Raw genomic sequence first — 13,635 nt, forward strand, 5'->3', positions numbered from 1 at the left:
AAATATTAAGATTTTATTTATAATTTAATCATTTATATTTTAAAATATTAATATTTTATTTAATTTAAATGTTATTATGACAAATTATTTTATTTTATTTTATTTTTAAATATTAATAATTGATCATTTAAATATTAATATTTTATTTATAATTTAATCATTAATATTCAAAATATTAATAATTTAGTTAATAATCTAGAATTTAAGTAAAATATTAATAACTAATAATTTAAATATTAATATTTTATTTATAATTTAATCATTAATATTTGAAAATATTAATATTTTATTTAATTTAAATATTATTATGATTAATTTTTATTTTATTTTATTCAATTAAAATATTAATAATTGATAATTCAATTAAAATATTAATATTTTATTTATAATTTAATCATTTATATTTTAAAATATTAACATTTTATTTAATTTAAATGTTATTATGACAAATTATTTTATTTTATTTTATTTTTAAATATTAATAATTGATATTTTAAATATTAATATTTTATTTATAATTTAATCATTAATATTCAAAATATTAATAATTTAGTTAATTTAAATATTATTATGATTAATTATTTTATTTTCTTTTTTAAATATTAATAATTGACCATTTAAATATTAATATTTTATTTATAATTTAGTCCTTAATATTTTAAAATATTAATATTTTATTTAATTTAAATATTATTATGATCAATTATTTTATTTTATTTTATTTTTAAATATTAATAATTGATTATTTATTTAAAATATTAGTAATAGATAATTTAAATATTAATATTTTATTTATAATGTAATCATTAATATTTTAAAATATTAATATTTTATTTAATTTAAATATTATTATGATTAATTTTTATTTTATTTTATTTTATTTTTTAAATGTTAATAATTGGTAATTTATTTAAAATATTAATAATTGATGATATAATTATTAATTTTTTATATATAATTTAAATGATATTATGCTTATTTATTTTTAATTTATTTTGTTTTTAAATAGGAATAATTTATAATTTATTTTATTAATAATTGATAATTTAAATATTAATATTTTATTTATAATTTAATTTTTAATATTTTAAACTAAATATTAATATTTTATTAAAAATTGGAATCAAGAGAGAGAAGGAGGGGGGGGAGAGAAAAATAATAGTTTATACAAATAGAGTTGTAATTTTTGAAACTTGTAAGGGGTATTTTGGTTTTTACTATTTTTTGAATTTATTCCCTAACAATAAAATAGATAATACCATGAGAAAGGTGGTATTAGCTATTTTTTACTTTTGGAGAATTTTGAATAATAACTATGAAATGATTATTCCTTAAACTATTTTTCAACCAAATAAAGAACCAATATTCCTTTGGAATAAAGGCCCTTCCCCAATCAAACATGTATCAGTATTGTACTCGGTAACGATGTGGGAGTTCTAGTTGGTTTTCAACTAAAGCTGAACTAGCTCATGTCATCTTGACTAAGCCCACATGGAGAAACCCGAAAATGTGGATGACAATTTAAAAAATTCCTACAATGTCCCACAGTGACATCCAGATAAAGTTGGAAAAGAAGGAAATGACAGCTCCCTTCACGGTTCATGTGTGTTGTTTCGTCAAGAGGAAGGAAAACAAAATCTTGTCCTTCTCTTAGTTTTGGGCATTTGGCCTGGCGATGCCAGTGTTATTAACTCATCAAGGAGCAGCAGATGGTCTAGTCCAACCTTTACGTACCTCTTGATTTTTCGGCTCACTGTTCATTATTCTTTTTGTTCGTCTTGTAGTTGGTGTAACATTATCATGTATCCAGCTTAGTACTTGCCATCTTAATTTGAAAAGAATATTCAGGTTTGATGTACTCTTACTGTTTGAAAAGTTTATGATGAAAAAATATTTTTTTTTTCTCAAATTTTAGTTTAGGTTGAAATTACTATTATGAGAAGAAAAATTTTGTATTTGGAGCAACTGTATAGTAATTAATAAAATCGTATTGATTTAGTCTATAATATATACAATTGCTACCATTATGTTAACACTCCCTAAGCCTAAGGTCGTATGGTAGATGTTAACTGAAGGTCAAAAATTAAAATTTTAAACCTACAAAGAAAATGTGTCTCGGTAAAAATATCAACATTTTGTAGTTGAGGTAGTTGTACTCCAAAATTTTTTAAGACATGGGGCAGAAAGGAGAAGAGTTCTGAATCAAGTGCACAACCTCAAAAATTGCTTACTACAATGTAAGATGTCAAAAATGGTAATTATCAAGTGGATCAAGTATTTTTCAAATGTTTCCAAGGTGGAGAAGGTCTTTCAAACATTCAAAGTAGAACAACAGTCAAAAAGTACTTGAAGAAAAAGAAAAGATTCTTTTAAAATATACAATTTAACTATATTTAGACTCTCTTATGTTCAATAAGGTTTAGGAATCTGTTTGATTTCGAAAAAGAAATGAATAATGCATAATGTCTTTACCTTTATGAAAAAGATGGACTGAACAAAAAGTTTTCCCAATGGTGGATTGACATCCATAGACTTGCATGTTCGGCTTGCTTCTAGGGAAAGTGATACCTACAAAGCTGGATTTGATGAATTAGTATGTGCTAATAATTGTTTTATTAGGTGAACAAACTATAAATTTTAATTACTATGCGAGTGTTTATCTATATGTAATGGGAATGTAATTTTATTAAAATATATATTCTACATGAAGAAAGCTCAAGGGTGGATTAATTTATATATATATATATATATATATATATTGACCTTAAGCCTGAATTACAATGGCAGTAATTCAACTCATTTTGTTTAGCCCATTTAATCTTAATCAACGTATAATCTGTATACCAGTAGTGGCGTTTCCCAACTTCACAAACAAGTTTATAATATTATCATGTATTTATTTAATAATTTCTTTTAATATAATATAATCTAATAAACACGTGTCAATTGTCTAAATTTACTTTATATTTCGTAAACAGTTATTCTAGAATCTAATTTAGAGAAATGTTTTTAATATTTACTAACATAAAGCATTAAAAGTATCTAAAAGTTTAACTTAATGATATATATATACACATATCATGCATCTATTTAAGAACAATTAGATTCGAATAACCTTTTTTTTTTTTTTTTGTGCAAAATTGACCTTAAAATAAAAAAGGAAATACACCACTAGAAAAACAATAGAGAATTATAAAGAAGGTAGAAGTCGAAGTTTGCATGGAAATGTATACTCAAGCATTATTCAATAATAAAATAATCTGTGTATGAAAATAGGAATACGTTCCTCTTTCCTTGATATTATTGAAATACCAAAGAATTGGTTCATGTAGCAGCGGGTAGAAATTCCTGTGACACGGATTGAACGGGCTTCCTTACTAGAAATTTCTAGAAAAAGGCAAATCTATGTTGAACAAGGAATTGTTCCTATACATACAATCTACTTTGACGTTTTATACTCTTTGTTATTTGTTTTATGTTAATTTTTTTTGAATTTAAAAGAAAGAGAATTCAAATTTGTCTGTTTAAATAGAAAAATCATATGCCATTTAATGAGTCCAATGTTTATTTTATGTTAAACATAAGTGAAAATGTTGACTTTGTCTCGTGGCATCATATTATTTTAAAAGAATTAGACATGTTATGATTCCCTTAAAACCAACTATATTTTAAAAAAAGTGTATAAGAAATTAATCAAATCCAATGTGGGAGGAAAGAGACTCAACATTTGATCTGACCAGTTAGGTGTTGATGATAACAAGAATATGCACAAGTCTCAACAAATGACAGCTAATATCTATCCATCTTATTCATTTATTGTCCCCACTCTCCTCTCCGATATATGACAATAACTTATTAGAATGATGGTTTATTGTTTTATATACTTTTAGAAACTATTTTATCTATTTTCTATACTTGTATAATCTCATCCATAAACAGTCCCTATAATTACCTTTTATTTCATGTTTAACTTACTATCTATTAGCAATTTTGTTGGTATATAGTATACCATGTTTTGTAGTTCTATTACAGCAACCAATTAGTTTTAAAAAAAGTGCTTAGCAATTTATTTATTTTTCCCTCTCTAATCTAATAAATCTCATCCTAATAATTTAAAAAATTTAAACTCGAGATTTTTTAGTTAAAATTTTAAACTTTAAATGCTAAAATTACATAATTTGAAAGAAAAAAAATATATTTTATTAATTTAAAATTGTTATCATTCATTATGATATGTTAATATATTATATCAGTATTATGTGATATAATATGATAAATGATGTTTTGACTAATAATAATTAGTTAATACTTACTCATAAAGTTTTAATTGAACGTAATAAAAAAATAAAAATTTATTTAAAATTTTTTAATAATTCAAAGATTTTTTAAATATTATATCTTTATAATAAAATTATCACTAAATTTTTTTTGTTTAAAATAAAGTTTATTACTATTGACTCAATGCTTAATGTTGTAATGGTACAACATATCACATCATCAACAAAGTTAATTAAATGATCAATTGGAAAAAGAGGTGTAGAGTTGGGACAGAAAGTTAAATGCTAGTCTAATTAAATAATAGAATTTTTGTAGTACATGATATTATTGATGTTTTATTTTTCAAGATTACTTAATTATTTGGTAAACCTACTCGTTCGTAAATAATAATAATAATAATAATAAAAATTATCTTTTCATTTTTATCCTATATATATATATATATAAGTTGTTTTCACTGTAATGCCTATTGTATCTTGATAACTTCTTGACTAATAAATATAAGAGAATATGTTTGACAAATAATAGTTTTGACAAATTATTTTAAAAAGGGAAATGATATAGAGTTAATATGGTAGTCGAAAAAATTTCAATAAAGATTCTATTATACATTATCTACGTCCGTATCTTTATTATTATTTTTGTTTTTCTCATTTTGAATTTCTAATGGTTTAACAAAATTATTAAAAAAAGCAAAAAATAATTAATAATTAATTCGAAAACGTGGTGTTCAGAGTAATTCAAATAAGATACGGAAACTTATATTATTTACCCACATAATTATATTTGCCCCTTTTTTCATATTTAAAAAAAGAAAAAAAGAAAAGAAAACCTGAACCTCGCTGAAGACAAGCAGCAATGCAAGGGCTGGACCAAAACAAGCAACAATCATCAATACCAAAGCTCAACACGTCGTCAAAGTTGAAACTTGAGAAGTTGAGATGTCCAAAAGGGACCAAAATCAAACCAAAATTAACTCAGCTGTCATCTTCCCCCACGCTACTACCCAAGCCCCCTCCCCCACGTGATTCCTCCCTCTCTTTTCCGAATCTTCTTTCTCATGTGCTTCTGCATCTCTTTCTGTCTCTAAAACCACCCCTCCCCTCCCTGGCTCTTTTCCAACGATACCAGCTTAACAGCTATAACCAATTCTCATTCCGCAGTAAATGTCAGTGTCTTGCGGTGTTGAATGTGTAGTTCTGCTCGGCTGTTCCCGTTGGGCATGGAAACGCTGCACCTACGTTGGTTCACACGACAGTGAAAGCTGGCCATTAGCTACGCCCGACGAGTTCGAACCTGTCCCACGAGTCTGCCGTTTGATCCTAGCCGTCTACGAAACTGATCTCAAAAACCCCCAGTTCCCGCCCGAAGGCGGCTACCGTCTCAACCCAGACTGGGTCTTGAAGCGGGTCACCTACGAACAGACCAGCGGTCGTGCTCCCCCTTACATCATCTACGCCGACCACGACAGGAAGGAAATCGTGTTAGCAATCAGGGGGCTCAACCTCGCCAAAGATAGTGACTATAAATTGCTTTTGAATAACCGGTTGGGAATGCAGATGTTCGACGGGGGTTATGTTCATCACGGCCTGTTGAAATCGGCGGTTTGGTTGTTGAATGAGGAGAGTGAGACGTTGAAGAGAGTTTGGGAAGAGACAGGGAAGGAATATGAGATGATTTTTGCTGGACACTCGTTGGGGTCCGGCGTGGCAGCGTTGCTGACGGTTGTGGTGGTTAATCACAGGAATAGTTTGGGTGGGATTCCGAGAAGTAAGGTTAGGTGTTACGCGATGGCGCCGGCGAGGTGTATGTCACTTAACTTGGCTGTTAAGTATGCTGATGTTATTCACTCTATTGTGTTGCAGGTGATTTTATGTTATCTTTTTGCTCAAAATTTTCAATTGTTTTTTTTTTAATTTTGGTTCTGGGATTTTGTTTTGATTTTGAAATCTTTGATTTGTTTTCAAAACTTATAGATTTTATTTGTTGATAGATCGATAGGTTATTCTATATTTAATAGGAAAGGAATTAGGAAGAAAATTTGTTTTTCCCTTGAGAGAAAATAGTTTATGAAATAATTAATATTGGTTCGATACGTTTTCTCTTTCATCTTTTCTCTGTTACGGAAGGGTTGCATGTTGAGAGAGTGGAAATGTGCAAATTCACCAAATTTCCATAATTCTTCCTGTTTCCTTCCGACCATAGTTTTCCCTCTGCCTTTTCCTTCCATCTCTTTCTTCCTTGCCTTCTTTCCCAACTATCAAACACAGAATAAAGGTCTATGTTTTGCCCCATATTGCTGTATATCCAGAGCGGAGAAAGCAGCAAAATAGTCTACTTTTTTATTTGACGAGTGACATGGAAAGGAATAAGTGGTGACTGCCTTCCAGGCAAGGAAGAATGAAATGAAATAATAACTTCATGTTAGGGGTTTGTGAAATTTGTATCATTCTAGTTACTTTTGTTCATAGGCTCTCAATTTTGGTTTCTTTCTCGCTTTATACTTGATGATTTAGCATTCCCTACGTCTTTTGTTTATTAATGCTGCACAATCACCTTGTTTTTAATGAGTTTATATTGTTAAAATCCCCTTAACATGAAATCATAATGTTATCCAGGATGATTTCTTGCCCAGAACAGCCACCCCCTTGGAGGATATATTCAAGTCAATATTCTGGTCAGTTTTTTTCTGGTTGTATATGCATATTTTTGTTTATCATTCTTTAAGAGCTTCCTATGTCTACTTAGTGAAGTGAATTGTTATTTTTACTATTATTATCCCTTAAACCAGGCCTTAATGCTTTGGACAGTTTGCCCTGCTTGTTATTTCTTGTTTGCTTGAGGGATACCTTCATACCAGAAGGTAGAAAACTTAGAGATCCAAGAAGGCTTTATGCACCTGGACGAATGTATCATATTATAGAGAGAAAATTTTGCAGGTACCAACATTCTCAGACTCTTGGTTCTTCTTGATATTTACATCACCTAATGCATTGTCTGAATGTTTCAATGACTTGGTTGCTCTATAGACAAAAATTCTTTTCCCCCTTCATGCTATTTTTTGGCCATTTTCAAGCTTAGATTTGTTTCTTATAGTAAATAAGTCTAATTATCGCTCTCTCATTTCCATTTCTCCTGCTCATTTAAAATTTCTCCCTTGATTGACTTCAAAGTTATTACAAACTCATTAATTTGCCATACAACCTAGAGTGGTGTGCTTTGTATGTTTTCCTTTAGTTGTGAATGGGTTTGAAATCGGAAGGTTCCTTACCTACCCATTGTTTATAATTATATCTTAAATTATCATGAAGTATCTTTTTAAAGGACATTGCTGCATCATTGATGCAGTTAGTACTTGGGCTTCATTTGATATGATACTAAGTTACCATGTCATTGGCATCTGTAGATGCGGGAGGTTTCCTCCGGAAGTCAGAACAGCCATTCCTGTAGATGGGAGGTTTGAACATATTGTCTTATCTTGTAATGCAACATCTGATCATGGAATAATCTGGATAGAAAGGGAAGCAGAGAAGGCTGTAGAGGTGAGTTTTTCTCCTTTATGGTTACTATTTAAGTTTCTTGGTTGTACCATGGATTATTGATCAATCGATGTGGAAATTAAGATGTAGTTCTCTGAAAGTGCTTCCCTTATGTAATTGTCAATCATAAAAAGAGAATATAAGTTCATAGACGATTTTGAAGACATGTCATGTAAAATGAAACTTTTATATTGTATTTTCACTGTTTAGACTATGTTGGTTCTTTAATGTTTTAGTATTTTCAGTCCTCAGTTGAAGCGGATTGACAAAGTCAAATTTTCTGCAGACATCTGTTCTTAGAAAAGCTATTTTAAGTAAAATGAAGGTGTGATGGCATGCAGTTATACCAATACTCTAGTAATTTTAAGTCGTTTAATTTTTGTCTTGTTTTTTTTTCTTTTCATTCCTGCTTGCGTAAAGCTTTTAGCACTTGTTCCAGTGCTTAATGATCCGTAGCTGAGAGAGAGAGAGAGAGAGAGAGAGAGAGAGAGAGAGAGAGAGGTTTTCTTGGATTTAACAGTTGGGAATATTTGCTTTGCTCATGTGTTAGTTTTGCGAGATCAACATTGGAACCCATTATGATGAAATTTTCCAGCACATTGTCTCATGTACCCTTATCTTTTGCTGCCAATGATGGTTTCATTGAACAAATGTAAAGGCACAGTAATCAAATTTGCAGCTCATAAGCTTACCTTTAATATCTTGTCTTGATTAACTTTTTTAACCTGTCAAACATTCTAGCAGTATTAGCCTAACTGTTGGTTCCTGCAGATTATGAGGGGAAAAAAATCAGAGACGATAACTGTTCCCCCCAAAATACAGAAACTGGAGAGGTTGCAGACCATTGAAAAAGAACACAAAGATGCATTGGAGAGAGCTGTCAGTTTGAATATACCTCATGCTGTATCGACAGCAGATGAGCCTACAGAGAACAGGGAAACCGAAGCAGAGCTTGCTGAAACCAACGAAGCAGATACCCCAGAAGTCAGGTCTGAGTCAAGTTCTAGAGGGACTAACTGGGATGAGGCGGTTGAAAAATTGTTCACAAGGAGTGAGTCAGGCACCCTAATTCTAACGAAGGAAACCGATACCCCCCAATAGCCAACTCTTTTCCTTTCCCCCCATTTATTTTTATCATTTTTTTCAGCATTGCCGGTGAATGTATAATTTGAGTTTAATCTTTTGGGTCCTTTTCTTTTTCTCCCATTACCAATATTTCTTGAGTTTGTATATTGTGCCATGTAAAATGGTTTTTATCTTTCACAGTTACACGTAAAACACTGGGTTTGTCACCCATTGAGATCATACTACTACCATTTATTATAAAGATACACATCAAATTTTAGATGAGAACAGCTTGCTTTATGTAGGGTAACCTTATGTATAACATTACTATATGATATAAGGAAGTACTACATATTCTACAACGCGAAGGAGAAGATATAAGTCGAGAGCCAAGCTTTTGCAATAAAAGAATAAAACCAAGGTCTAAACAAGTGCCAAGAGAGGTAGCAAGAGATAAAGTTTTCAGCTTGAAGCTGATGATGTCAACTTCAGTGCTTCAACTGGTATAAAACTTATACTTTGAATGGCATTTCATGATCACGATCAAAAAGTTTTCTCTCTTTCGTTCTGGAAAATACTTTAAATTGAGCTTGAAACCGGAGAGGCATCACCCTTTTGTATTAACCAAGTATAGTACTTGAGGATTAAATAGTAACTATCAGCTGGGAGCAAAGCATTTTTCTGGTGTGTTGCCATGGAGTTTCCCATCATGATTTCCCAAATCAACATAACTAATAACATGTGCACTATCATTATGGCTATGTTCAATTCTCCTTCCAAAAAGACAAGCTTTAGGGTTTATATTTTCCTAAGAGATATGTTTATATATTTAAAATTGAATAAAATTTTATATGTTAAAAAAGTTGGATTAAATGTTAATATTTACATATTTAAAATTTGAACTTTAAATCTTAAAATAGAAAAATATTTAGCCCTATTATAAGAGTTTATTTAATACTAAATTTTATATATTCAAAAATTCAGAAAATTTCAATTTCATAATTTGAAGGACTTAAATTGATATTTTTATTTTTCTGTTTAATTATATCAAGAAAAGTTATTGAATTTTTCATATCTTAAAATGGAAATTATTGATTAGTTTATTTCCGCTCTGTTCCCTTCTTATTTTCCCTCCCCTTTTCTTTCCTCTCATAGTAAACTCCCCTCAAAACAAACCCAATAATTTTTTTTTTCATCACATTCTAAAATGGCTTACATTTGGGTCTAATCTTTCCCTCAAATTTCCCATTTTTCAGCCATGAATTCACTTAACATCAACTCAATTTTCCTCATATCGGCAATTTTCCGCGTGGGTTTAATCCTGTATGGAGAATGGCAAGATGCCCATATGGAAGTTAGATACACGGATGTAGATTACCTTGTTTTCTCAGATGCCTCTTCTTTAATGGCTTCTGGTCATTCTCCTTATAAAAGAACTACTTACCGTTATTCGCCTTTACTTGCTTTTCTTTTAATTCCCAACTCTTTTCTTTCTGCTTCCTGGGGCAAGTTTCTCTTCTCAACTTCAGGTATACTGAGTTTTTTACTTTAATTGTAGCTTATAATTTTACCCATTTTAGATTCTTTTTTATCATCAACTAGTTTGCTTTGCATTTATCCTGCTCTTGTACTTGGGAAGTTCTTGTTGGAGATGTTGATTTTTTAGCAAAAATAGAGGTGCAGATTGTGAGCAAATAAGTATTTTGTTTGTAATTTTTGTTACTTTCTGCTTGCTGTTTGATAGTATTTGCCTTTTATTTCGTGACGAGTTGCTATAAAGGAAAAGCAAAATCGTAGTAATTAATTGAAAAATGAATAGTGTGATCCTATTTCTACCTAAAATTTGGGTTTTTCAATGCAAATTTGCAGCTTTTTATTACATAGAATTGAATGTGGGCAGCAAACCAGCCTATTGTTAAATTTTTTCTTATATGCTCCACACCTTATATTGCTAATCACATAATGGCTTAAGCAAGTTCAGGGCAAATCCTGTCCTTTGGTTGATTTTATATGAAAGCAAAAATATAGTAGGGACATTAAAATTTGATCCATTGACATGAAAATATCATAATATATCTCTGTTCCAAAGGTCTTACCGGTTAACTCTTTTCATTGCAAACTATCATAATTCTGGATTTAGATATGAATGTAGCTGTTAGAAACAGAAATCTAACAGGAAGAAGTTTTTATTGTGAGCTTTGGTTCTGATCCACATTTTTGCAGATTTACTTGTTGGGTTGTTTATCCGTATCATATTGAAGCAGCGTAAGGTACCTGAAGACCTGTGCACGTATTCTGTGTTGTTATGGCTTTTCAACCCTTTTACCTTTACAATTGGAACTCGAGGAAACTGTGAACCTATTGTCTGTGCCATGATTTTGTGGATTGTTATCTGTCTTATGAATGGTATGTTTTTACTTCCATAGTCTTGCTGTTTCCTGTAAGTTTATATGTATAGGCATTCTTTTTGGTATCATATGTAGTTTCTCATAGATGTGTCAAAAAATTGGGTTCTATCCTTCTTCATCAACTGCTAGTTTGCCACTAAATCATAGTAAAGTCAACTCATTGATGCCTTACCAAATGGAAAGTGGTAGCTTATAGACAAATTCTTACGATTATGTTGTGGGTTTCAGTCTCACCAATTGTCACTGGGGAGACTCAAACTTGAGTCCGATGCTAATTAATCTTGGGTGTCTGGCTTTCTACTGTGACCTCCTCAGTAGACCGAACACTGGATCTGGCTTTAGGTCAAATTCATCTTGATGGAGTGCCAACAAATTCCTTTCATTTTCAGGTCTGTCTTGGTTCTTCCTGGTTAGCTTCTTACTATGTAGGGATTGCTATGGTCAAGGCTAGTCTGGCTTCTAGCCCTTTAAACCAGCCAAAGAAAAAATTGAAAACCTTGACTGCACCTTAGTTGCTCAGCTGATATAAAAAAGGTCCTCTCAAATTGTCACTATTATAACATCAGCTTTAAGATAGTCTCAACTGCATAAGCATCTCTTGGGAAGGTTGGTGGTTGTCAAAGATGACATTGATATTTGAAATATAAGTATCTCAAAGGCACCACCATTCTATGATTTCAGTTGTTATGTGAAATTGTAGGATCTGGTTTATGTTTTTGGAGAGTGCTAGACTTGCACTGCTCTGTTAGTGGCAAGGATTTGCTGAGGTAGCATTTCAAATGGCCTGCCTACTTGATTTCCATTGATCTATCATTCAGAAAGAGAAGAGTTGGGATATGGAGTGGGAAAGCTATTTTACTTCACTAGTTTCTATATTTATATTTCAATATCCAATGCAAATCTAATGTATGATGATCAGGCACTACATGAAGAAGAGTTCTGTTGTTGTGTAATTATTAAATGCTGTATATTGGGATCTGGCTCTGTTGATGCCATTCTTTCTTCTTTACAGGTAAAGTAGTACAAGCTGCATGTTGGTATGGTCTTGTTGTTCACTTCAGAATTTATCCCATAATCTATGCACTTCCCATCATCTTTTTTCTTGATCCACGCTTTTTCCAATCTGGTATGAAGCCGTTGCTTTGTGATTGGACCTCTGCTCATGGAAAGACTCCTCAAATCAATTCAGAAGTGACCGATCAGTGTGACATATGGCTTGCATTTAAAAGCATATTCACGAGGTCAAGAATTTTGTTTGGTCTGGTTTCAGGGAGTGTTTTCCTCTTTTGTACTGGTTTTTTCTTCTATTTATATGGATGGGAATTCCTGCACGAGGCATTGCTTTACCATCTTACTCGCACAGATCCAAGACACAATTTTTCCATCTATTTCTACCATATCTATCTTAACTATGAACGTGAGCTCTCGGTTCTGGAAAAGCTCATCTCCTTTTTGCCTCAATTTATAGTGCAGCTGGTTCTTATTTTCTGCTTTGCAAAGGATCTCCTATTCTGCTTTTTTGTACAGACAGTGGCATTTGTAGCATTCAATAAGGTATGATAATTTAATGTTTCTAGCTTGACTTGGAACCTTGACATAAGTTCATGGGAGAATTAGTACATTTAATGAAAAACCTGTCCATCCCCTCTCCTATCCTTTTCTTTTCATGAAATGTTTAAAGTGAGCCATATGTGCATTTGCATTTGTCTAAAGGTTCTATATGCGGACACAACCAGGCATAGCGTTGTACTTAACCCATCTACACCTGTTCCTTGTCCTTGAAATCTTCTTTCCTATTACTGGAGCCTTGTGTATTTACGCTGGATTTACTCCTTGGACAGGTAATCACAGCACAATATTTTGTATGGTTCTTTTGCCTGTTACCTCTTATTTTGCCATGGAGCAATATGAAGCTTAAATGGCAGGGCCTATGTTGCATTCTTTTATGGATTGGGGCTCAAAGCCTTTGGTTGATGTGGGGTTATCTGCTGGAGTTTAAAGGCAAGAATGTCTTTCTACAGCTTTGGATGGCAAGCTTGCTTTTTCTGGCTGCTAATACTTTGATCTTGATCATGCTTACCCGGCACCATAACTTCTCTCCAGTATTTAGACGGCATGCAGGTTCAAAGAGAGCATCAAAGCGTGACTGAGAAGACAGTCCTGCAACCTTGTAGGAGTAGAAATTCTTTAATCAACAATGGTTATGACATCCTTTAAATTTTTGTGGGGATTTGAGGGTTTAGATTTTGAAATTTTTGCAGCATAGCTAGTAGAAACAGGCAGCAGAGAGTTTGTGTTTTTAATTATTAACCCCGGCTGAATCAGGTAGTAGAGTTGAACCATCA

The 13,635-nt window shown here is 31.4% G+C and overlaps 2 protein-coding genes across 2 annotated transcripts; both read left to right on the forward strand.

Annotated features, from left to right (window-relative positions):
- Positions 1 to 5,217: 5,217 nt before the first annotated feature.
- On the forward strand, positions 5,218 to 9,170 carry LOC18601842 (alpha/beta-Hydrolases superfamily protein). The gene is made up of 5 exons (XM_007032916.3): positions 5,218 to 6,143; positions 6,897 to 6,955; positions 7,089 to 7,217; positions 7,685 to 7,820; positions 8,589 to 9,170. The coding sequence occupies exons 1-5, from the start codon at positions 5,445 to 5,447 to the stop codon at positions 8,916 to 8,918; spliced, it is 1,353 nt and encodes a 450-aa protein (XP_007032978.2). The 5' UTR covers positions 5,218 to 5,444; the 3' UTR covers positions 8,919 to 9,170.
- Positions 9,171 to 9,973: 803 nt separating this feature from the next.
- Positions 9,974 to 13,436, forward strand: PNT1 (mannosyltransferase family protein). The gene is given in 5 exon segments (XM_007032917.3): positions 9,974 to 10,411; positions 11,106 to 11,288; positions 12,303 to 12,844; positions 13,132 to 13,228; positions 13,231 to 13,436. Coding segments are annotated over 5 exon segments (1,152 nt in total). The 5' UTR covers positions 9,974 to 10,140; the 3' UTR covers positions 13,290 to 13,436.
- Positions 13,437 to 13,635: the final 199 nt, after the last annotated feature.

Source organism: Theobroma cacao, chromosome 4 (genome assembly GCF_053813885.1).
Source record: "Theobroma cacao isolate CCN51 chromosome 4, ASM5381388v1, whole genome shotgun sequence".
NCBI lineage: Eukaryota > Viridiplantae > Streptophyta > Magnoliopsida > Malvales > Malvaceae > Theobroma > Theobroma cacao.

Coding starts and splice junctions, on each gene's coding strand:
- LOC18601842 (XM_007032916.3), top strand. CDS start 5,445: ATGTCAGTGTCTTGCGGTGTTGAATGTGTAGTTCTGCTCGGCTGTTCC. Junction 6,956..7,088: donor ATATTCAAGTCAATATTCTG/GTCAGTTTTTTT, acceptor TGCTTTGGACAG/TTTGCCCTGCTTGTTATTTC. Junction 7,821..8,588: donor AAGCAGAGAAGGCTGTAGAG/GTGAGTTTTTCT, acceptor TGGTTCCTGCAG/ATTATGAGGGGAAAAAAATC.